Source organism: Hyperoodon ampullatus (assembly GCF_949752795.1).
Source record: "Hyperoodon ampullatus genome assembly, chromosome: 12".
In the NCBI taxonomy this organism is placed as follows: domain Eukaryota; kingdom Metazoa; phylum Chordata; class Mammalia; order Artiodactyla; family Ziphiidae; genus Hyperoodon; species Hyperoodon ampullatus.
This window is the reverse complement of record NC_136925.1, coordinates 77,176,261-77,201,924: the sequence shown is the minus strand read 5'-3', so window position 1 is coordinate 77,201,924 and position 25,664 is coordinate 77,176,261. Positions and strand designations below refer to the sequence as shown.

Sequence of the window (25,664 nt, the reverse complement as noted above, 5' to 3'; positions counted from 1 at the left end):
ACCTTCCGTCCAGTTTTCAGGCTATAAGTTCAGGTGAAGTCTCCTGGTGGGAAGGGATTCTGATCTCTTTCTTTAATCTGTCCTCCTGAAGTTGCGAGGGCATGAAAACTGGCAGGAGACAACATGGCAGTGGCAGATGCTGGGTTCCAGTGTAGGAAGAAACGCTGAGCAGTAGAGAGCCCAGAAAAACTGAATGGAAAGGAAGCATACCATCCTGCAGAGGAGGGAAAGTCAGGAGACCATTTACTGGGAGCTGTTTGGGTCTCAGGTGTGGACTATCTGCCTGACGTGTGTTGTCACGTTTAATTCTCAACAGTTCTCTGAGACAGGTTTTACCATCCTCACTTTACAGAGAAGGAAACTGAGCTATGGAGAGGTTAAACCCATCTCCCAAGGCTCCTCAGTTAGTAAGAGAGTAGAATAAGGAAGAGTGGCAGAGAAGGAGCAGCTGCTAGCTGCCCTGGCTGGGTCTCTGCCAGGTTGATTGGCCTGAGTCTGCTGATCCAGGTGACCAAGGAATGTGACAAAGCTCAGGCTTCTGTCGGGGTCACGAAGGGCTGACTTGGTTCCAGTTCTTCTTTTTTCCATTCTGTTGCCTTCATGCCAAATAGCATGAAGTCAGGCCTGCAGCTGCTTCCTCCCGGTAGGAATGGGTGTGGGAACCCACGTTCACGGGGGCGGAAGGTGAAAAGCGGCGCTTTCACACGCTGCCTTGGACACTTCGTGGAGACGGGCGTGCTCCTCTCCCACTGGCTCCATCACCACAGGAGCCCATTTTCTTGGTGGCTTCTCGGATCCGTCAAGGAATCAAGTTTGAGGGACCATGAGGTCACACATGCACCTTGATGCTTGGGCCCTGGTGTATGGACAGGAGCTCTCTGCCTGTGGGTGATTACCTCCTGAGGATGACAGCCCTCGTACCATTTGGGATGTGTGGTGAAAAATCATAAACACAAATCATTCGTTTTATTTCTAGCACGAGACGGTGTAAGTCTTCTGTTTTGCTAAAGTTGACATTTATTTGAGAATTCTGTCCTTCAGATGGTGTGGGCCATCACAGTAGTTGATGGTTTAGTTCCATGCACAGGATGGAGGACGAAAAGCACAATTTTGAACTGTAATCATTCATATTTTACAGCAGGTGCTCCTGGAGTTTGAATTTAGATCAGATTCACACATGCAAAAATGCATTCCTAAATTTCCCTTTTTAAAGTGTTTTCTCACTAGGCTGCTCTTTTCCCGAGACTCTGTGTAAAGTTTGGGACTAGTAGAGTGACTATTATTTCCCACATTTTTACCTAGTAGAGAAAATGTAAAAACCTTTTCAGAAGAAGGCACCTAACATCTGCTTATAAAATCACATAGGGTAGACTATCATACATTTTTACCCCTACCCCCAGTGGCAGTAAAATATGACCTAAAATGACCTTTTGATTGACGTGAACATCTTTGTCTGATAAATCCAACAGAGTTGATTAGTATCCTTCCTGTACATAATATAATTCGCATTTTCCTTCGGGTGCCCCAGTTTGGGATTTACTGAATGGTGCCAAATAAACTGTCAAGAATCTCGTTGATCTCCCTTTTCTTCTGCAGGCACTCTGCCATGTTGATGGAAATCTGCTGTAGGTACGCTTTAGAAGGTTAACTGAGAGTTTCACGTTGGCAGTTTCACTTTGGCTGCTTTTTGACAGGACAATGGTTATTCCTATAATCAGCTAACTGGGTTCATAGGGTCCCGAGTCTTTTGTTCTTAAGCTGAGTAAACAATGCTTTGCATTCCAGCCCATTCTTTAATGTCATCAATAGCATGCCTCAAGACCACTTTTCTGGCAGTGTGTTAATGAACGTTTTGTTGAACGCTTTTCATCTATTAAGGGCTGAAATATCTGATTTAATCTCAGTGGCGCTTAAAATAAACTCTGTGGCTAAGTTTACTCAAGCCCTTATTTGAAAGCTATTCTTATGGGCAGGCCCAGAGCTAAAGACTCCAGGCTTGTTGGCCCAGTGCTAGCTCAGCCTGGGGTCACATTTGAGAGTCATTGTCAACTTTCTTGGACTCTGACTTCTGGCTTCCTACTCTCTGTACAGTCTGGATAGGTGGATTTTCAGTTCTGGTGGTTTTTGTAGGCTTTCTGATTAAATAATTGGTCAGATGGGTTCCTTGGATGATTAGCATCCTGGGTCAGGAGAGATTGAAATCTTAGGAGGAGTCAAATGTCAGCTCCTTTCCTGCTCTGCCCTCTTCTCCCATCCAGGTCTTTCCTCCAGATGGTCCAAGGACTGCTCAGGCTGCAGTGTGGGAGGTGTGTCAGGGACCTCCTTGGACCCCAGGAAATATCTAGTGAGCTAAGCCAACGGTTTCTGGAAGTTTTTAGCTCTTATAGTTTTCATTTTCTTCTTTCTTCCTTTTAGGATTGCCTTGTAGCAGAAATGGAGGATAAAGTTTTGGCTGTAGTAAGTATACCTTCTAAAAGTTACAGTAAAATTCCTTTTCCCAAAACAGTGGGAATCACATGAATTAAAGTAAATGTACTGTGGCTAATTATTTCAGGATATGCTTCGAAATATCGGCTTTCAGGATATGAGTCTATTAATTTAGGTGGAAAAGGAAGAATAAAAGTTATTTAACAATAAGACCAACTCCTGTGGAAATTCCTGTGCTTAAATTGGGTATATTGGGGTCTCTGCTTTACTTTTTTTTTCCCTGCTCTGAACCCTTCATCAGGGTACAATTATACTTAAATTACTAACTAGCCTGTTAAGCAGGGTTAAACTGATGTGCAGATTTCACTTTAGGACCATTTTGTTTAAAAAAAAAATCTTGGCAAAAACCTTATGATAGAGGGGAGATGTACTGTGACCGTTTAAAGAGCATTCTGTAACTATTCATCATCGCTTCCTCCTTTTGACATAAGCCAGCCTGTGCTCTTTTGATAAGGCCTTCCTCCTACTGATGTTGAGGAATTTAGCAATGAAACTTCTATAAATATATTTTCCATAAATAGGGAGGCTAAACACATTGGAGGAATGTAAAAAGTGTTACTTCTTGGATTCTCCCCCTTGGGAAAAAATAATCACTCTTTGGAATCTCCTGATTTCTTTAGTTGTTTAATTTTCAAAGGTTAGATGAATCTGATCGGGAGAAATAACCACACGTAGCCACTGTGATTTCTACACGGGGGCCACTTAACAGGGATCCTCACGTCTCTACGGTTGTACCTGGTCAGTGTTTTGCGTTCAGAGAATGTGAGCCATCACTAAAAAGATCATAGACCTAAATGTAAAATGCAAAACTATAAAATGCCTAGAAATAACAGGAGAAAATCTTGGTGACCTCGGGTTTGGCGATGAGTTTTTACATACAACACGAAAAGCGTGATCCAACACGAAAAGCGTGATCCATGAGAGAAAAATGGATAATGTAGACTGCATTAAAATGAAAAACACTGCTCCATCAATGCACTGAGAATGAAGAGACAAGCCACGGACTGGGAGAAACTGTTGAAACTCATATCAGATAAAGGACTTGTAGCCAAAATACACAGAGAATTCTTAAAACTCAATAATAAGAAAACAAACAACCTAATTAAAAAGTGGACAAAAGATCCGAACAGACACCTCATGGAAAATGATATACAGCTGGCAGATAAGTATATGAAAAGATGTTCAACATCATGTTTCATTAAGGAATTGCAAATTAAAGTAACAACAAGGTACCACTATACACCTATGAGGATAACTATAATCCAACACATGACGGCACCAAATGTGGAGCAATAGGAACTCTTGTTCATCACTGATAGGAATGCAAAATGGTACAGCCACACTGGAAGACCCTGTGTCAGTTTTTTACAAAACTAAACATACTCTTACCCTACGATCCAGCAGTTGTACACCTAGGTATTTACCCAAATGAAAGAAGCTTATATCACAAGAACCTTCACAGAATGTCATAGCAGCTTTAATCCTAACTGCCAAAACTTGGAAGTAGCCAAGATGTCCTGTAGGTGACTGGTAAACAAACTGGTACATCCAGACAATGGAATGTTATTCAGCAATAAAAAGAAACGAGCTATCAAGCCTTGAAAAGATATGGAGGAATCTTAAATGCATATGACGAAGCGAAAGAAACCAATCTGAAAAGGCTACATACTGTATGATTCCAACTATATAGAATTCTGGAAAAGACAAAACTATAGAGACAGTGAGAAGATGGGTGATTGCCAGGGGTTCATAGTAGGGGAGTGGAGACAGACAAGGAGGTGGAGCAGAGGGAATTTTTAGGGTAGTGAAACTCTTCTCTATGATACTGTGATGGTGAATATATGACATTATGCATTTGTGAAAACCCATAGAACTGTACACCACAGAGGGTGAACCCTGATGTAAACTACAGACCTTAGTTAACAATAATGTAACGCTATTGGTTGATCAGTTGTAACGCATGTACCACACTAATGCAAGATGTTAATAAAATCTTGTTATTATCAACTGTTATATAACTGTGTTGGAAACTGTGTTGGGGTAGGGAAGGAAGTATATAGAACTCTAACTTCTGCTCAGTTTTTCTCTAAAAACTGTTTAAAATATAAAATCTATTAAAAAAAAAGGTGCAGGTGGGCTTCCCTGGTGGCGCAGTGGTGGAGAGTCCACCTGCCGATGCAGGGGACACGGGTTTGTGCCCCGGTCCGGGAGGATCCCACGTGCCGCGGAGCGGCTGGGCCTGTGAGCCATGGCCGCTGAGCCTGCGCGTCCGGAGCCTGTGCTCCTCAACGGGAGAGGCCACAACAGTGAGAGGCCCGCGTACCACAAAAAAACAACAAAAAAGGTGCAGGCAGAAGTATATATTTTTGTACCTTGTCCGTATTTGGTATGCAGAGAATGTGAGCAATCCCTGAAAAACCACACAGATGGCTGGGGAATACAGGATTCTTTAACTGCTGAAAGGGGGTTTCTGCCCAGCCTGTGCGCTTCAGTGGTTATAAACGAGTTAATATAAAAGGTGCGCTTGTTAAGCAAAGCTGAAATATTGGCAGTATTCCCACACATTGCAAATATGGAACCCAAGTGCCATGTGTTCACTGAGCAGTATTATCACCGTACTATCACAACCAGAGCTAAAGATGATAGGTGAAGTGCATTTAAAAAAAAAATTCAGCCGGAGATAAACTTGGTTAATGATTGAACCTTCCCTGTTTGCCTCTCCAACTCTAGGTCAAGGTTTTAAATGGCATCTGTGATAAAACAATCCGATCTACCACGGATCCTGTTATGAGCCAGTGTGCGTGTCTGGAAGAAGTTCACTTACCAAATATTAAACCTGGGGAAGGCTTGGTAAGAATTCTGACAACACTTGTTTATTTTCAAATAACATCGTCATTTATTAAAGTTGGTGTGTATGTGTGTGTGTTTTTTTAAAATTCCTTATTGCTTTCACTAGAATTCTGAATAGTAGAATTCAATTAGACTGTCTTCCATTATGTAGTTAGGAATTTGCCATCTTGAACTGTTGATAAGTTTTATGTCTTCAAAGTATAAAAATAAATACTGTTTTAAAACTATATACTCATATCTCGAAGAAATTGTCTTAACAGTGTTATTTTTAGGCCTTAGCAATTCAAGGAGATAGAAAACATTTCCACAAAGGAAAGGTGGTCTCTGGGTATGAAACAACATCTGCTTTGAAGTCTCTGTTACCACTTAGGCTGAGAAGAGACTGGCTGAAGGAAATGATTCTTAAAAAAAAGTTCAGAAATGCTTTAGAAGTAATGTATGAGCTCTGTAATAACAGGCCCTGAGAATACATACAGGTAGATTCCTAGATCAGCACCTAGGTACCTACATCTCCAAATACCTAGCATGCAGCCGATATGGTTAATCTGCTGACATTTAAGTGAGGAAACTGTGAGGCCCATTGATGAGCTTAGAGGTTTTGAGTCAGAGAGTGTGGTTTAAATCCCAGCAGTCCAGTGACTTTACCTCTTTATGTGTCAATTTCCTCATCTGTCAAAAGTGAATAATAATAATGATAATAACCCTCACGGGGTTGTTGAATGTATTAAATTAGATGATGCCTGCTGAGTGCCAGATGCTGGACGAATAGTATGTGTGCAGTAATTGGTGGCTGCAGCTACTGTGGCTGGTATTGATGAGGGGGAGGGGGAGGGGGAGGGGGTGCCTAGTGTGTAGGTAGCTGAGGGGGGATATCAGGGCAGTCTCTGCTCTCAGATAGGAAAACAAAAATCAACCAAATGTCGACAAGCCCACATTCTTGGTAAGGAGAAATGTACATACCGAGACTGCTTGGCTTCAAAGTAAATGATGGCTTATAATGGAGTACACACAGAAGACTTCCTGGAGATGGGTTTATTCACATATTGAAGCGGAGACCTGCCTCGCGTGGGCAGAAATGGAGTTGCCATTTCAGAAGGTAAAGTTATACAAACAAAGCTCTGGGAAGAGGAGTACTGTGTGGAGGGGGAAGCCAATTACTCTGCCGATGCAAGTGGTGGGAAAGGAGAGGACAGGCAGAACCGTGCAGGTGTTAGTGTTGGATGAGGTGCTCATTGCCGAGTGTGGTAGGTTGCTGAGCAGGGCAAGTTCACGGTCAAAATGACTTCTGAGGAGAAGCTATGTTATTATCAATACAATATCCGTACCAGGGTGAGCAACTACTCTTTGCTCTGTTTACTTTTGCTCTTTGCCCATCTTATCAAAGTTTAATAAACCTTCTTTTTTATACATGCTGTGTCAAACTTCAGAGATGTTTCCTCCATGCTGGGCATTCACCTCTGAGTTTGACTACCGGGCCTTTGAGGAAGGAGAGTATTAATCTACACGCCCCCCTTAAAATGCAAGAGTGCCTGTTTCTAATTTACTTCCTATGTTGTGTTACTTAACAGTCTTTGCTCATACATCCTGGTCTGGTTGTTAGTGGCTTGAATAAGTTACCGTGCATGGACTGCTGAGACCAAATTAACTGAATATATTGTGTCACTACACAGAGAAGGAAGTGGTCAGGAGAGGACCTGCCTTGTTTGAACTGCCTCATTCATTCAACAGGTCTGAGAACATTCTTTCTGAGTCCCCAGAGTTAGACCAAAATTCTGTGCGCCTGGTACACAAATTATAATATCAAAGAGATCTTGTTTCTGATTTCTTTCACCAGTATTTCGCCTTGGTTAGTTCCCCTTTCTGCTCTGTGGATCTTGTTTTGCAATGTTTCAGGAGACTGAAAAACGAGTGGTGTTCTGAAGGGACTGCCTTTAATGTTTTATAAGTTTACGTCTCACTTGCGGCTCTATTTCTAAATGTTGGAGTAATGAGTTAATATGTCTGACTCACTCTAGGGCATGTACATCAAATCAACCTATGATGGATTGCACGTGATTACTGGAACCACAGAAAATGTAAGTGCTTATCCATTAAATGTAAAACCATTGTATGTTCAAACAGATTTGACAGAGTCCCTGTACTCTTCATTTAAATGTGTGCGTGCTGTTCTGTTGTATTATCTGTAGTGGGAGCAGCCGTGCCTGTTTTGTTTATTTCTGTGGCTAGCATGCAGCTTATCCAGCTGTCGTCAATGTATTATTTAAGTTGTCCTTTATTGCTCTGGTTCACACACCTTGCCCAGTTTTTACTGCCACCCTTGCGTTTATTATTATTATTATTATTTTTGCACCCTGAAAATGTTAACCCATAAATACAAAAAACAATGATCTCTTTGTTGTTGAGAATCCCTCTTATAAGAGCTGGAATTGGTGACCATATGTGTAAAATATAGATTTTTAAAAATGGAATTTATATGTGTCACCAGAGTGACTATTTTGGGATTTTTGCATGACAAAGATTCTTTTTATAGAGCTGTATTTCATAATATTTGCATGATATTGAAATTTAGTTTTTCTCCCCCCTAATCCTTTGAATAGAAAAAGCAGGGCTGCTTCTACTGAAAGGGACTTTGTACCCTGTTATCTTCCTTTTGAAAATTCTGCTACATGAAAGGTTTTTCTTTAGCCCCTCAAACATTTTGAATTTGTGAAAAGTAGAGCTAATTGAATACTTTCTTTATGCAACCTACCTACCGTATGGCTAGCTTTTGAACGACACTGATATGGAGCTAGAAATGTCTGAAAAGCTTCCCTGCATCTGTGGAAAAGAAGCATGTGTATATGGAATTAGTTACTATTTAATCAATTAAGAGGAAGTAATTCAAGAAGCAAGAGACTTGGCAACTACTTTTCTAATCTCTGGTGGAAATATGTATCGGAGTTTGAGCTTCAGCTGCTAGGTCTGTTGATAAAATAAAATAGCATGACCTTTGATCAGGGTTTGTGACACACACTTGATTTTTGTAATAAGAAAAAAATGGCATCGCTTAAGGCAGTCCATGAGTTATAAATTAATTGTGCAGTTCTGGGAGATGAATGAATAGAAGATGGTAGTGTCTTTAAGCATTCTTTGTTGAGCTCCACTGAGAATACACTGAGACCACTGGGAATTTTTATACTGCATCACCTAATAGGCAATAGTGGCACAGGACATTCTTCTTATAGGCTGGGGATGGTGCAAAAGAAAAAAAAAAATCACAACAAATGCTCCTCCCTTATCCTTATCAGAGACTTTCTATATTTTAGCTGAACCACAATGAGAACAGAGTCATACACCACTCAGTACATTTGGCGGGGGAAGGGGCTGGATAGATTCAGAAGAATGGTGAATGTCGTTTCAGTTTTGTGTCTAGCGATTTGGTGATTGCATTAACAACCAGACCTGGGCAGTTCCAGACTCAATCGGGTCTTTGAATCCATTTCATCTCGGAAGAACTTGTAGAACACTATAATAGTATTACCAGAAGGTGCACAGATTTCTTCCTTTCACTGTCTACCCCTCTCCCTCACCTCCCCCCTCTGCCCCTCGCCGCCACTTTTAAGGATGAGATAACTAAACAAAACTACCTTTGAATCAAATGAAATGTCAAATGATACGTTCTGTAGAATCCCTACCAGATCATACAGGACTGGGTGAGAGATTCAGGGTTCACCTGGATGTGGTCGATCCTGCTGCTTCCGTACAGGATGGTAAACAAGTCCTCCTAGAGAGAGGTGGTTTCCATCTTGTTAAAGATCAAAAAAGGGGAAACTTGTCTTTTTCCGTCTGGTAATCCACTTGAAAATGTCCCTCATTCTTTCAATCAACCACCTTGTGTTCATTGTGTGTCTGGAATACGCCAGATACTTTCTAATTCTTGTCGATGAAAGTGGGAAGTTAGGTAAGAGTCCACTTCTCAAGGGCTTGAGCTGGATATTTTACACTTAATGCTGGACATTTTACACTTAAATGACAGTAGAAAAGTACCAGCTCCAGGACAGCTTTCTGGCTATCACTTAAGGTCGTTATGACTTAAGCGACCCTAAGTCAGAATGTTTTAATGCAAGTCTAGTGTTGGGGGGTGGTAGTGGACAGAATCCCCAAACTGCATTCCCTCTATCTTGGACTCCAGGCTGAAGCAATGCGAGGAGGTCATCTCAGGCCTCCTGTCTACTTTTTTGGAGGTTACCTGAGCAGCCAGGATCATTCCAAGGTGAGACTAACAGGATCTAGTGATTCTCTATCTTCTTTTTTGATGTTGTTCAAGACCTTGGCAGACTTCTTGATAGGACCTCATCCGTACTCCTATCCCCCACCCCCAACAGGAGTTGGGAAGTAGGTGAGCCTCTGAAGAATGGATGCACTCTTCTCCAGGTCACCACTCTTCTGCAGCAAACCAGAACAAGCATCATTTTTCAATAGTCCGGCACATGGTGAAGATAGGCACGAGCTACTGCCCTAGGGAGAATTTTGGTTATCAGGCTCTCTCTTTACCAGTGTTCTGCCAAGCACAACTCTTAATCACTTGGTAGGATATTTGAGAAATGAATGGGAGAGGATCCTTAGGAAGGGAAGTCAGTTCAGGACACCCGGGCTTGTTTTTTAGATTGCATATCTATAAACAGGGACTTCCTGGCCTCAGGGCCATCTTTTAGAAAGTGAAGCGTACCTTAGAAGAATCCCCAGCCCAGGAAGATTAACTGGACTGGACTGATGACGATCAGACTTACTAAAGTTGATCTGTAACCATGGGTTAGGCATCTGACACCAGGGGCAAAAAGGAGCTTTGATACGTTCATTTGTTTAAGAAGTGCTTCAGTAGAAAGAGATTTGAGACAAGCCATCTCCCTGTGGTACCCACGATGCTAGTCTCTCAGGTGAGGCACTGCTGGTTGTTATGGTAGCAGGTTAAGTGCTTTCAAAAATAACTGTTATAGTTACCTTACGTTGGCCCTAGGTAAATCAAAGAGACTGTTTCTACAGTTTAACACTACTTGCTCATTTCCTTTCTTTTTTTTCTCTCTCTCTCTTTTTTTTTTAACTTGCTCATTTTTTTATTGAGCCTATCACAACAGCTGAGTGAGAAAATTCAGCAAGGGTGTCTTGAGTTTAATTGCTGTCCCCATCACTGTGTTCAAAGGTGCTATTTTTAAAGGATGGTTGTAAATTGAAGATTCAGTCAGCTATGTAAGTCACAAAATAAAACACTCTGGCTTAGATAACATTTGATTATAATTTGAAATCAAAGCTTGATCCTTTCTTTCTCTTTTGATCATATGAAATATCTTTTTTTTTTTTTTTTTTTGCGGTACGCGGGCCTCTCACCGCCGGGGCCCCTCCCGTCGCGGAGCACAGGCTCCAGACGCGCAGGCTCAGCGGCCACGGCTCACGGGCCCAGCCGCTCCTCCCGGACTGGGGCACGAACCCATGTCCCCTGAATCGGCAGGTGGACTCTCAACCACTGCGCCACCAGGGAAGCCCCGAAATATCTTTTTTTTTACATAGTTCTGTTTTATTTTACTCCGTGCATTTGTTGTTTTTACAATTTAATAATAATAATAATAATAATAATAAACTTATACTTCTAGGAAGGATTAGACATTACTCTTATTATAAAATATTTTTCAAATTTCATGTACAACTAAATGCCAAAATGTTTAAGTCTGAAAAATATATTAGTGAGAGAAAAAAATTTGAGATGAAATTATGGCACAGATTCCTTTTAAGATGAAATAATCACTTCAATATATAATTATAATTTGTCAGAGGAAAAATTTTAAGGTAGTACTTTAATTTTAAAAACCACATAATAAGCATAAAATTATATTCTGCATCTTTCACTTACTATGTGTCCATAACACTGGACACATAGTAAGTTATTTAACACTGAATCTCAGTGTTCTCAAAACTCCATAAAATAAACCTAATGATATCTTAGGCTTAGGTAAAGGTTGTTGGCAGAATTTTTTCTAACCATTTTTTAAAATCATCTGAAATATCTTAAACATAAAGAGTTTAGTTTGATTCAGTGAACCAGAAACTATGGGAAAATATTTGACAAACAGGTTACATCTATTTATCTGTCTGTACACACATATGTGGATGTATATATATTTGTATCAATCTTTGCAAATTTGTAGCAAACTATTATTTGAGGGAAACAAAGCCTGGACTTTGTTTTGATACCGTGACAACACATGCACTTAGAATTCCACCTGAAAATGCAAAAAATTTAAATTTTCTCTAAAGAAATATTTTCTATTGTCACTATCTTTCTATGTTAATAGCATTATGATAACATGTAAAAGAAGTTTAAGTAAAAGTAAGATTTAGTTTTAATAATTGCTTAAAAGGAAACGGTATGACAGGTACACTGATGATCTTTACACATTAAGCAGTTGGTCCACATTAAGCAGTTGGTCGGCTTTTACAAGATTAATTTTGATAGGGATATAGGTAAGTTTCATTTTAGATGAACCAATGGCTTTGATCAGCCCATTATGTGGACAGTGCGTCCCACTCTTCACGATAGGTTAGATGAACCTTGGCTGTTCCAGCTGACAGATTATCTCTTATAACAAACTGCTAATAGAAGAGAGAGCACCAGTACCCACATGCCAAGTTCTACGGGCTGTGTACTTTGAGGGAACTCAAGTACACTGTGTAACGTTTCCTGAGAAGATTCTATTTCCATTGCTCGTTTTCTGTAGCAAAAAGAAGGCACAAGAAATAGAAGCAGAAAGAAGTAGAAGGTTTAAAAAATATGACAGGTCTCTCTCTGTTTTTTTCTGATAGTCTCCTGCAGACAGATCTCAGAAGATTCATGCCGGTGATGAAGTCATTCAGGTCAATCAGCAAACTGTGGTGAGTTTGTTCCCTGAGACTTCCGACTTCATATTCCCCTCTAGAACTTTTTTTGTGGAGCACAGGCTCAGCGGCCATGGCTCACGGGCCCAGCCGCTCCACAGCATGTGGGATCCTCCCGGACCGGGGCACGAACCCATGTCCCCTGCATCGGCAGGCGGACTCTCAACCACTGCGCCACCAGGGAAGCCCCCCACCGCCGCCGCCGCCTCTAGAACTTTTAAACCGTTTTGCATGCATTTAAAAAATTTGCAATTTATATCCAATTTTCCATAATTTTAAGTAGTGCTAGGATGAACAGATTTGTGTCTGCCTATTTGCTCATAGCTGATTTCCTTGAGATAAATTCATAGGTTTGAGTTTTCGTAATTCATGAGCAAGTGCCCTTTCCTCATTTTCTTTCTTTGAAGGTGGGATGGCAGCTAAAAAATCTGGTGAGAAAGTTGAGAGAGAATCCTACAGGAGTTGTGTTACTGCTTAAGAAGCGGCCCACGAGTTCCTTCAACTTCACGCCCGCCCCCCTGAAAAACCTACGATGGAAGCCGCCTCTGGTCCAGGTACTGTCACTGGTTGAAATCTTTCCTCTGGCATCAGCACAAGGACAATGTCCAATATCCGATTTGTCTCCAAAAAGAAAGACTACACTTTGATTGGTTGTAGGAGTTTGTATATGGATAATTATCCTATAATCTTACTTATATGAAAATAGCCATGCTGGATCTGCATTGAACGCTATGGCAGCCACTAGCCACCAGTGTCTATTTCAACAATTAAAATGAAAGCTTCAGTTCCTCGGTCTCAGCGGCCACATTTCAGTGCTTGGTAGCCACTTGGTGGCGAGTGGCTGCCAGCAGTACAGAAGGTTCCTTCTGGTCCTTTTCCTCTCTCGTTTCAAACACATGCTCACAAAAAGGAATCCAGTTTGACCACTGATCTTAGAGAGACCGCATGGGGTTGAGTCCTCAGCGATGGTTTAAAAAGGCAGGGGTGTGGACCGTGAGAACAACCCGCCCAGCGGGGAGCTGTATCACTCCGTTGTTTAGATTTGGCAGTCTTGGGTGATAATAAAAAGCAGACCGTCTTTAGTGAGTTTTATTATTTAAATTCTCTACAAACAGTGCACTCCTTACTGCCTACACCTGGCTGCACCACGCACCCTGACCAGCCTCTTCCTTACGTCATCGGTTCTTAGTGTTTAATTCCTAAATCATGAATGAAAAGCAATCACATTTTAGTGCCCTTTCATAAGATTGAGATTTGCCATTTATATGTAACGTTCTGTGATTTTATTGTACATCTTAAAATGGAAGGAACAGCAGTGGTCTCAAGCCATCAATTTGGACACCTCGTGATGCATAGAGTACTGGAAATATGCCTATGTGTGTACCATAGGGGTGTGGAGGCACATAAAAATAAAGACCAGGATGTGGAGGGTGGAGCCAGGAAGGGGCACATAATTAAGTTCAGTTTTTAAATAATAATGGAACGTTATCAATCACACCCCAGCTGCTTCTGTTTGCACCACTCCGTATAAGGGGCACCATCTTTCAATAGTTTTGGAATTCTCAGAGTGTGTCACGTAACATCGAAGAGGTCTTCTCTGATGGTTGATGGAGTGCTTGCCACACAGCAACTCTGTCAGCTCCTTGGTGCAGGGGCGTAAATGTTAGGTTCTGAACAAGGGGCGGTGGGTATGGACAGGTGGGCGAAGGAGCCTCCCCCTGAGGAGGTGGGAGCCCTTTGGAGCCTGGAAAACTAGGTGGGATTTGGGAGGCAGATGGGAGGCTGTTTGGTGGAGGAGAGGAACGCTGTTCTTCAGACACACGCCCACCAACCGAGGATGTGCTGCCATCAGGGAAGGTGGTGTCCAGACAAGGTTTCCTAGAAGCAGAGTGTGTGACAGACATTCCTGTGAAAGCGATTTAGTGCCTGTGCTTCGGGTAAAACTTGTCCGGGGGGGAGGGAGGCAGAATAGGAGGAGAAGCCAGCAGATGCTGTCTCAGGTAGAGTCCAGTCTTTGCCTGTTACCCAGGTGTAACCACACAGCACGGGCTCTGGTAGCTCTACTCAGTGGTGGCAGCTGTCCGCCGAGGGCAGTTTTCCAGAGAAGGGGGCAGCCGTGAGCTTTTAGCAACAGACGCTCACAGCAGCCGGGTTCACTGACTGACCAAGGGCTCTGGGTAGACACCACAGCGCTCCTGTAAGAATAAGTAGACCAGACTCTTTGGGGCAGAGGGTGGGAGAGAAAGCTGGACCAGTGGGCTGAGCTGGATGGGTGGGTATAGGGTCCCAGGCTGAGGAGTATGGACTTCATCTCACAGGTAATTTTTGTCAACAGGTTGACAGCTGATTTTTACACTAGTATTTGCATCAGTTTGCTAGGGCCACTGTAACAAAGTACCAATGACTGGGTGACCAAAACAGAAGTTTATTCCTTCAAAAGTCTGGAGGGCTAGAAGTCTCAGATCAAGGTTGGCTTCTTCCAAGGTCTCTCTCCTTGGCTTGCAGATGACCGTCTTCTCCGTGTCTTCACGTGGTCTTTCCTCTGTGTGTCTGTGTCCTGATCTCCTCTTCTTATAGGGACACCAGTCATACTGGATTAAGGCCCACCCATATGACCTCGTTTTATTTTTCTAATTTTTAATTTTTATTTATTTAATTTTTTTGGGGGGGGGATGCGTGCTATGCGGCATGTGGGATCTTAGTTGCCTGACCCAGGGATCAAACCTGCACCCCCTGCAGTGAAAGTGCAGAGTCTTAACCACTGGACCACCAGGGAATTCCCACATGACCTCATTTTATTTATGTATGTATTTATTTATTTTGCGGTACGCAGGCCTCTCACTGTTGTGGCCTCTCCCGTTGCGGAGCACAGGCTCCGGACGCGCAGGCTCAGCGGCCATGGCTCACGGGCCCAGCCGCTCTGCGGCATGTGGGATCTTCCCGGACCGGGGCACGAACCTGTGTCCCCTGCATCGGCAGGCGGACTCTCAACCACTGCGCCACCAGGGAAGCCCCCTCATTTTAAATTAAACATGACTTTAAAAATCCTATCTCCAAAGTACAGTCACATTCTGAACTACTGGGGGTTTGGGGGACACAGTTTAGCCCATGATACTACCTAAACACAAGAAACCCCAGTTGGGAGCTGTTACATGTGTAGGTGATGGGTAATGTGGTTCTGGGCGAGGCTAGGACGGGGCAATTTTAGTGAAAGACTAATGCAAGAGGCCATTTGGAAGAAGCATCAAGAGGACTCACAAAGCAGCACAGCATAGTGGACAGGAAGGGGCCCTGGAGTTGAAGTCCTTGAGTTCAAATCCCACCTCTGCCACATCTTAGCTGTGGGGCCTCAGATAAGTATTTAGTATTTTTGAATCTCACTCCTAATTACTCATGTTGACAGCATAGGTTTTGGGGTAGGGGTGAGGAAGGTAGGCAAGGCAAGGAAGAAGCAGATGTGAAATGTGGCAGTGAACCTGGGTGGTAGTACCAGTGACAAAAATTAGAATGTCAGGAAAGAGCCATCTGGGAGGCAGAGATGATAGGTCTTCTGGGCATCACTGAGTTTGAAGTGACAGGAAAATTCAGGCGAATGTGTTCAGAAGGGAAGTGAAAATTATATCTAAGTATAGGCTAGAGTTAGTTCCTTGACCTATGGAAATTCACTTAGGAAGGGGCATGCTTCCTTTTTCTTTGGTTTTGTCTACCTTCCTGCCCGGTTCCACTAACTGTGCAATTTGGGGGAAGAGGTGAAGGTGAGGCGTGAGACACCTAGCTTTGCTTCTGACCCAGGAAGGGAAAACCATCAAAATGCAGAGGCCGTTTGACAGCATAGCTATTAAGCATGTGGTGATGTGTCCAGGATATTTTCAGAACATGAACTCTGGTAGACCAGTACTCTGTACAGTTTCTCAGCCCCCGCCCTGGCTGTTGTCCTGTGTGTCATTCTTCAGGGGTCTGTATGCCTGGGTGCCCACCTCTGCTGGGAGAGAGCATCTTTAGTTCTTGTCAACATCATTCATGTGGTCACTGAAAAGCTGTTCATCACTCTGTTTTTAGGCCACAATCCTGGTAAACAAGGGTTATTGATTTAGAAGTAACCATCCGTGTTGGAGTTTTCGGAAAATGCCTGTTCTATGGAAATGCTCCAATTTTCTTCTGTTTCTGTTTGTTGAGGGCCTGGGTCCTGGCCCCATGTTTTCAGACATTGTCCAAGATTATCAGAATGAGATGTGGATCAATTACATAGTTCGGAGAGTTGACAGACTGTGGTGTATGCTCTGGGAGACTGTCTCCCTGTGCCTCGGCATCTCTCCCCAAAAGGGGGCTGTCTCTCTGTGAGCACCGGCTACTCCCGTCCTCCCCACCCTTAGACTCCCATTCCCACTCTCACTTCCAGGAGATGGGGGGTCTTCCATCCATCACCACCTGGGCTAGATAGGGCGTAGGTGTCCTTTTCTTACTCCCCGGGGTCTAGCACTGTCCTCACGTGCTGCCTCCCACTGGCCTTCACCCAACATCTTCGTGCCTTGACTCCTTTTCTTGCTGTTCCTTTACCAACCAGAAAAGGCCCAGTCATTGCTGTTCGATTGTAGAAGAGATAAGATTGAAGGTCTCACACAAGATTTTAAAATATTTTTTAAAAGCTGTGTGGATTTTAAATTTTAAAAATTAACTTGTGGGTATGTGTATATGTGTATAATACTAAATTAGACAGCGTAAGGTTGGGTACTTACTATGTGACAAGCCCTGTGCTAAGCCCGTTATGTGTATTACGTTACCTAATTCTCACAGCTACCCTGTGTTGCTACTATCTTTGTCCCTGTTTATTCCCATTCTATAGAAGAGGCACAGAGAAGTTGAGTGATTTGCCTGGAAGATACACAGCTAATCAGAGGTATAACCAAGACTGCACCCAGGCAGTCCGCATGCCGAGCCCATACTCCTAGTGATAGGTAGCATTGTTTGTAATTAGTGTGAACTAACTCTTTCTGTCCTCACGGCAGCCCTACGTGAGAGGCACTGTCAGTATGGCTGTTTTTCAGAGGAGGAAACTAAGGCTTGGGAGCTTAGGTGATTTGCTCAGAGCTGGAATTCTAACCTGCCTGACACCTGGCTCCTGGGCCTCTGCCTTTCTTTCACTAGGCACCTAGGCTTTCAGAACTCTTGGTAAATGGTTTATATATACAATGGAATATCACTCAGCCATAAAAAAGAATGAAATAATGCCATTTGCAGCAACATGGAAGTACCTAGAGATTGTCACACTAAGTGAAGTCAGTCAGACAGAGACAAATACCATATGGTACCACTCATTTTGTGGAATCTAAAAAATGATACAAATGAACTCATTTACAAAACAGAAACAATCTCACAGACAGAAAACAAACTTATGGCTACCAAAGTGGGGAGGGAGGGAGGGATAAATTAGGAGTTTGGGATTAACAGATACACACTACTATATATATATATATAAAAGGTCCTACTGTATAGCACAGGGAACTATATTCAATACCTTATAATAACCTTTAATAGAAAAGCATCTGAAAATATACACACACAACTGTATCACTTTGCTATACACCTGAAACTAACACAACATTGTAAATCAACCATACTTTAAAAAAAAAACCAAAAACAAAACTCTCGGTACATTCTGAGTGTCTCAAAGCAGAATACATGTTGGATGTTGCTAGTAGCTGCAGACACACAAATGACCTGGGCCCCTGTTTACCCAGGGGCTGGTGTTGGTTTTGGGGAGAACGATCTCTGAGGTAATGTCCACGCTTTTACACTTAATCCCTTTCAGACCTCGCCTCCGCCCACGACCACTCAGTCCCCGGACAGCACGATGGATGCCTCACTGAAGAAGGAGAAGCCAGCCATCCTGGATCTTTATATCCCTCCTCCACCGACCGTTCCCTACTCCCCCCGGTATGTCGGTGCCCATGTCTATGGTGTGCACATCTCCTTGTGTGGAGGTGCTAGTGGTGGTGGGAAGGCCATGAGTATCTTGAGAGGAGACGCTGCTGACACTCCAGTGTGTTGGGGATGAGTCTTGAATCCACCGTCAAAAAGTATCGCCCCGGGTGTGGGCGTCGGGGAATGGGTGAAGGGGGTCGGAAAGGACAGACTTCCAGTTACAGGCGAAGTCCTGGGGGTGTAATGTACAGCGTGGTGACTGTTGTTAACAATGTTGTGTATTTTTCAAAGTTGCGTAGAGAGTAGATCTTAAAAGTGCTCATCACAGGAAAGCAAGAATTGGTAACCACGTGTGATGATTGTTTTGCCGTACATACGTAAATCATTACGTTGTATCTCTGAAATGAATACAGCGTTATATGTCGATTATATCTCAATGAAACCAGGGGTGGGGGAAGTGTGATCCTTTAGGGGGAAGTGTAGGAACAGATCTAGTCCTATGGGCCTTGAAGCCAGCCAGTATGATGGGGAGGGGGCTGATTAAAGCATGTGCTCTCGGGGACTGCATTGTTTTAATTCTTCACTGGGCATCGAAACGAGCTGTTTGGGGGTCCGTGAAGCTGAAGTTTCATTAGCTACACTGTAAATTCATCTCTGGGGCGGAAGATAATAAATATTTCTGTGAGATTGATTAAAGTTACAGTTTTATTTTGCTGAGAGGGATGTGTCCTTCGTAGGACTTAAAAAATGTGAAAATAGGTGTGGATGGGCTGTATTTGCATGGCCATGTGTGTTTATGTGTGTGTGTCTATTTTAAATTCTTCAGGATCATTACTTTCTTTTTTTTTTTTTTTTTTGCGGTACGCGGGCCTCTCACTGTTGTGGCGTCTCCCGTTGCGGAGCACAGGCTCCGGACACACAGGCTCAGCGGCCATGGCTCACGGGCCCAGCCGCTCCGCAGCATGTGGGATCTTCCCAGACCGGGGCATGAACCCGTGTCCCCTGCATCGGCAGGCGGACTCTCAACCACTGCACCACCAGGGAAGCCCAGGATCATTACTTTCTTAATGGCTATCTTAAATGTTTATGGTAAAATGAGGACGGTCATGCTAGATGTTATATAGGGGATGATTAAGGTATGAAAATATAGGCTTATTTATATCATCTTACATATTTACATATGCTGGTAAAAGTAGAGAATCTGGCTCATTTATGAAACATACATTTACTGAGAGTTGGGCCTGATTTACCATCTTATGCAAAACAGATGTAGTTCTTGCCCCCAGAGAACTGCCAATATCTTAATCAACTGTTCAAGAATAAATTGAGAAATACTTAATCATGCTGTAATATTTCATAAGACACAGTTTGGACTGAACTTACAGTGGTTTTTCACTTCAGGGTGGAGTTTTTCATTTGTTTGTTTTTGTTTTAAGCTGAGCTCTTTGCTTCTGCTGTGTTTCTTTCCTGGGCACAAAGAAAACTTAATGTCATTTTCCTCTTCCTTGAGTCTTGGTTTGCCCAGAAGTTATTATACCATGTAGAGCAGTGGCTGCAGTGATCAGGGGCTTTCTGGTTGGCAGACCAGGCTCTTCCCTGTACTCACAGACCAGAGTCCTGTGGTCACGAGATCTAAATTGTGTTTAAAATTACAAGGAGTTGTTGCTTTTGCACATAGAGGGCAGAGGGTTTCACTGATAGAACAAACCAGTGTGTGGACTGTTCTATCAGAAGCTGTAGGCTGCAGGGAGGATGGCCCCGACTCCCCTCATCCTGAATATTCTTGTCTGGGTCTCAGTGAGGGGTCTCAGGAGCTGTGGTAAGAAGAAGGGTATGTACATAGTAAAGGTGAAAGGGATCTGGCGCGTTGATTCTATTGGGGGAAACACGTGGGCACACGCACACCATTAATGAAGGGTATTTTATTTTTTTAATTTATTATTTACTTATTTATTTTTGGCTGTGTCGGGTCTTAGTGGATCTTGTGGCACGCTAGATCTTCGTTGAAGCATGCGGGATCTTTCGTTGCAACGCGGGCTTCTCTCTAGTTGTGGCGTGCGGGTTTTCTCTCTCTAGTTGTGGTGCACAGGCTCCAGAGCATGGGGGCTCTGTAGTTTGCAGCACGCAGCCTCTCTAGTCGAGGCGCGCGAGCTCAGTAGTTGCGGCGCGAGGGCTTAGTTGCCCCGCGGTATGTGAGATCTTAGTTCCCTGACCAGGGGTCGAACCCGCATCCCCTGCATTGGAAGGTGGGTTCTTTACCACTGGACCACCAGGGAAGTCACTGAAGGATATTTTATTAGGAATGAAATGTGCAAATGGTCACAGAGAACAAGTGGTGAGTCATGAAAGCTTTGTGAATGGGGAAGTTATATGCCAGGTTTAAAAGTATAGAAGAAGATAGATTCATGGTGGGGAAAGGGTATGCAGGCAGCAGGCTCACTGGGAATACCAATAGGCAAGGCTGATCCTTAGACTGTTTTTGAACTCAGTGGATTCTGGGTTTATCTAGTAGTTTTGCAATGAGCCCCTAATGGAATTTACTCAGTGCCAAAAATTTAACCAGCTGGTAATCTGGACTCAACTAAAATTAATTTTAAGTTTTATTATAAGCTGACATTTAGAAAGAATGAAGTTGCAAGCAGTGGTCCAATTTTTGCTGGTTTCTGTACTTTGTTTAGAACATAGATACTTTCCGTTGGCCACTCTAAAGGCCCCTTTGTAATTTTTGACATCATTTTCAAATCTAACAACTGCCATCACACATCAAGTGTCTTCTTTGCTGGATCTTGGCAAAGATACTACTCTTGGCATGAGAAAAAAGGTTCAGTAGATCATACCTTCACTTGTGGTGTCTGTAGTAAGGAGGAGATTCAACTCTAGGACAGATGTACAGGAAAACCAGAGCTAGCTTTTCAAGATATATGTGTATCCCTTAAACAAATATGAAAAAAAAATCTCATTTTCTCTTATTAATAGGATCATGGTATTTACTCTTATTTAATAGGATCTCTATGTATTTGAGAAGCAACTGTGATTGAAAAAGTGTTGCTTTTTCCTCCAGAGGAAAAGGAGGATTTGTTTTCTTCTGTGTGCTAGAAGCAGAATGTATCCTATAATTCTTTAGTGTGAGAGGATCTTCGTAAGCAACTTAATTATTGCCCTCTGTCTTGCAGGGAAGAGAATGGGAGTTCCGTTTACGGATTCAGTAAATGTAAACAGCCACAGCCTGGTCCTAAGCGTTCTGAGTCCCCCAATTCCTTCCTGGACCAGGAAAGCCGGAGACGGAGATTTACCATCGCTGATTCTGATCAGTTGCCTGGGTATTCCGTGGAAACCAATATTCTGCCCACAAAAATGAGAGAGAAAACACCATCCTATGGTACGTTGCTGAGTGTTTGTTTTGTTTCTCTTCCCCTCCCCCTTCCTTATTTGGAACTGTTGGATGAATTCGGCAGACTTGAAGGGTAATCCAAGGAAAACATAAACCTCAATGAAATTCTAAGTATGAGACCTTTGTTCATCTTTCTAAAGCTAAGGCTTGTTGAGTCATTACACTGCCTGGCATCCAAGCCCAGCGGGGTGAGATCATGTTACAGTTTCAACTTTCAGTGCCTGCATTTTAACTTGGAGCTGCTTTGCTCCGTGGACCCACAGACGCAAGTTCAGCATGCCTCTGTCCTAATGGTTTGCTGTGGAAATACAGTGCTTTAAAATACTTTTCTTATTTTTAAACTATGTTATTTTGCTTATGCTGAAGTGAGTGTGATGTCAGGGTGGGGGAGGGCCTCGTTCTAAATAAAGGGAAGGATTCTCTAAAGTCCAAAAACTCTGTCAGCTTTTCCTTTTCCTTCCCCTCCCTCTGAAGGCAAGCCCCGGCCTTTGTCCATGCCTGCGGATGCGAGCTGGATGGGGATTGTGGACCCTTTTGCTAGACCTCGAAGTCATGGGAGGAAAAGTAAGTTTAATTTAAGCAAACTGAAAAGTACCAAACCTGGAGTCCAAAGCCCAGACCCTCGTTTCAGCCCTTTTGTGCTCTAATGACCATAAAATCATCTTCTCATCTGCAAAATCAGGGGGTGCTGATGTGTAGAATGGCAGAAATATATATTCCTAGGTAGTGATTGTAAATCTCCTAAATAGTATTGTGTGCTTTAAAAAGGCTGTAGACACTGATGGTCCAATTTCTAAACACATAGAAATACACTATTCGTTAAACAATCTCATCGTCAATTTTATGACTATTATTATTGGAACCTGTTTGATTTTTGACCAACAGACATGGGTGTTTTTCTCCCCAATCCTTCTTGTGTTAGAGAGTAACTACTATTGGAAAAGAAACTTGTGTTTAATTTACCCCGTCATCAAAGTTACAGGTGATAACACTTGTCTTTTGAGGAAAATGTTTATAAATAGTCTTATTTTTGGCCAGATTACATTCGATTGTCAGGACATCGTAACATTGCTTTTGTGGCGCTGAAACAAAGAGCTGGTGAAAAGTTAGAGAACACTTGGCCTTAGATTGTAAAAGGAAGAAGAGAAAAGTTCTGGAGGCCTAACTTCCAAAGTGATCAACCCCTGACATTTCCCTGCGACTTGGTAAAGTTTGTCACCTAAGTACCCGAATCACCTGGATTACACTAAATTGGAAAAGGGAGAAGTTGCCTTCTAAGGTCCAAGATACCGTTCGTTGACACGAAAATCTGTGGAGCAGACAGCAGGGGGCAGGGCAGTTCTTTGTTTAGATTCAGAAATGTCCATATCTTCTTTGCCATTCTTTTTAGCATTTGAAGTCCCCGATTTAGACTTTTATTTCCTTTAAGGTTGAGATATGGGGTGTAGGGGTGGGGAGTGTGAGGTCAGGAAAATGGAAAGATACTTGACCTCCATCCCACCTTGCACATTTTTTCTGGTGTTATCATTTTAGAAAGAAAGGTACCTGCATAATGGGCAATTTACAAAAATAACAGCTTTTTTGAGAGACAACTCGCATACCATAAAGCTCACCCTGTTAAAATGTACGATTCAGTGGTTTTTAGTATATTCATAGAGTTGTGCTAATTCCAGAATCTTCTATCACTTCAACAAAAAACGCCTGTAAGCAGTCATTCCTCATTCCCTCCTCCTTCAGCTCCTGGCAACCAAAAATCTACTTTCTTTTTTTTTTTTTTTTTTAACTTTCATAGTTATCTTTTTTTTTTTTTTAAATAAATGTATTTATTTATTTATTTTTGGCTGCATTGGGTCTTCGTTGCAGTGCGCGGGCTTCTCATCTTGGTGGCTTCTCTTGTTGCAGAGCGCGGGCTCTAGGCACGTGAGCTTCAGTAGTTGTGGCACGTGGGCTCAGTAGTTGTGGCTCGCGGGCTCTAGAGCACAGGCTCAGTCGTTGTGGCACATAGGCTTAGTTGCTCTGCGGCATGTGGGATGTGGGATCTTCCTGGACCAGGGCTCGAACCCATGTTCTCTGCATTGGCAGGTGGATTCTAAACCACTGTGCCACCAGGGAAGCCCTGAAAATCTACTTTCTGTCTCTGGATTTACTTTTTCAAGGCATTTCATATAAATAGACTCCTCCAAACTGCGGCTTTTTGACAATGGGCACTTTTTAATGTAACTTTTCCCCTTTGATTACAGAAACAAAACACATTGTTGGAAAACCTCTAGAAGGTATGAGAAAAGTAATCTGTAATCTGCTTCCCCAACCTAGAAATAATCTGAATGTTTTGTGTATCTTCTAGTTGTTCCTATATTTACGTGTTATACGCTTAGAAAAATGTGCAAAATGGAATACATAGATATTGAGTAATACTATGAAAGGGGAACGTTAACAGGTGTATTTTTGGTAATAGCTGCATTAGTAATCCATCTTATGGCAATAGCAGCTCTTCCTTCAGTCCTCAATGGTTGAGCATTTAGGTTATCTGTGTTTTCCACCCCAGTTGTTAATACTGCTTCAGTAAGCATCTTGTATGTTGTTCTCTGTACGTTTTTAAAAGTGGAATTTCTGGGTCAAAAGAATGCTACATGTTGCCAGGGTGCCCTGCATTTTATGTTTCTATTCAGTTTCTTACCCCCCTGCTCCCCGTCCCAGGGGGTCTACTGGCTTTTAGGGTGGGATCATTCTTCCTTCTCCAGAAATGTCCCAAGCCTTGCAGAGCATTAAAATCTTTGAACCTCATCCATTAAAGGTGAAGTGTGCCTGCCCTGCATTCAGAGTGATAACCAAAGGCATCCCACCTCCTCACTGCTCCTTAGGGGATGCTCGGGAATAAGAACCACCGTTCCAGGGGCACGTGCTCTGGGCTGCAGGCATTGAGCAAGGACAGTTGTGGAAGGAGTGATAGAATTATAAGATTTTCTCTCTTTGGTTTTTTGATTTCAAGTGAAATTATGAAAATTCTACCCTGATTAAAAAGTGCGGGCTCTCTGATTCTGCTTGCCCCTGTGTTACCTCTCAGATGGAAAAGCAGCCTGAAGTGTGCACCTACCTCTCCCGTTTCTGCTTTCTCAACACCCAGTGGTGTGGGCCTGGCCGCCCGGGGGGCCTGGTAGCCCATCCCTGGGAGGAGGGCAGGGTGTGCTGCCACCTTCAGAGGCAGCGCCATGCAGAGGATGGGTATTTTAACGGACTACTTGTGGGCTTTGTCTGAAAACAGGTGAGGACGGCCTTTGCCGGTATTTCAGTAATGAGCGGATCTCTCCGATCGTCGAAGAAAGGTCATCCCCCCCATACCGTTTCTCAAGGCCCACGACCGAGAGGCAGCTGGTCCGAGGTGCAGACTACATCCGAAGCAGCAGGTGCTACATCAGTTCAGATCTCCACAGCAGCGCCACGATTCCGTTCTCGGAGGAAGGGACCAAAAAGAAAGCCAGCTCCTCGGCAGCCAAGTCCTCTTCCCCAGAACCGTCCCTGCTGGTCAGCTGGTTTACTCGCCTGAAACTGTTGACTCACTGAACCCTGCATTCCCGGGACCCTCCCTGTCTCCTGCTACCAAGTGCCTTGCTTCCTCCATCAGCAACTTGTTCTGATTTTCATCCACAGTATTATGCAGCGACCTTATGCGATTTCGTGGGTTTTCTTTTTCCTTTTTTTTTTTTTTTAGAAAGTTGTGTACTGCACTGGGAATTTTGAAGTCATTGGATGGGAACAAATCCAGAGAATCTTAGATGCTGGCTTATGGAGGCCAAAGGAGAGAAATGGGTAGAGTCCGCTTTTTTTTGGCTTCCTTAAGAGTCCGAACACGGAGACACACTCTCTAAACCAGAGCTTGGCCAGGACTGTTATCATCATTTTGAGGATCTGGGCCATTGTTCTTTTTAGGCGGGTGGGACTACAGTTGGTGGCCACTGTCACACAGATGTGTTGGTTTTTGGTCCAACTTCTTCACCTGAAAAAGCCAGTGGAGGAAACAGTTTTGTTTTGATTTTTCAAGCTACATACCACATGTGTAAGTGTAGCAGCTTTGACTTTGAAATAACACGTGGGAAGCATCTGATGCGCT

At 43.1% G+C, this 25,664-nt stretch overlaps 1 protein-coding gene across 1 annotated transcript in view; it reads left to right on the top strand.

Moving 5' to 3' along the window:
- The window catches only part of CNKSR3 (CNKSR family member 3), a gene marked incomplete at both ends in the record, with an annotated part of 98,855 nt that extends 73,738 nt beyond the window's left edge, over positions 1–25,117 (top strand). The window contains 9 exons of the mRNA XM_079716704.1: positions 2,416–2,457; positions 5,218–5,337; positions 7,353–7,412; positions 12,172–12,240; positions 12,651–12,797; positions 18,053–18,177; positions 21,339–21,544; positions 22,031–22,120; positions 24,819–25,117. Coding sequence (XP_079572830.1) covers positions 2,416–2,457; positions 5,218–5,337; positions 7,353–7,412; positions 12,172–12,240; positions 12,651–12,797; positions 18,053–18,177; positions 21,339–21,544; positions 22,031–22,120; positions 24,819–25,117 — 1,158 coding nt within the window. The remainder of the gene's footprint in view (positions 1–2,415; positions 2,458–5,217; positions 5,338–7,352; positions 7,413–12,171; positions 12,241–12,650; positions 12,798–18,052; positions 18,178–21,338; positions 21,545–22,030; positions 22,121–24,818) is intronic.
- Between the last annotated feature and the right edge of the window lie 547 nt (positions 25,118–25,664).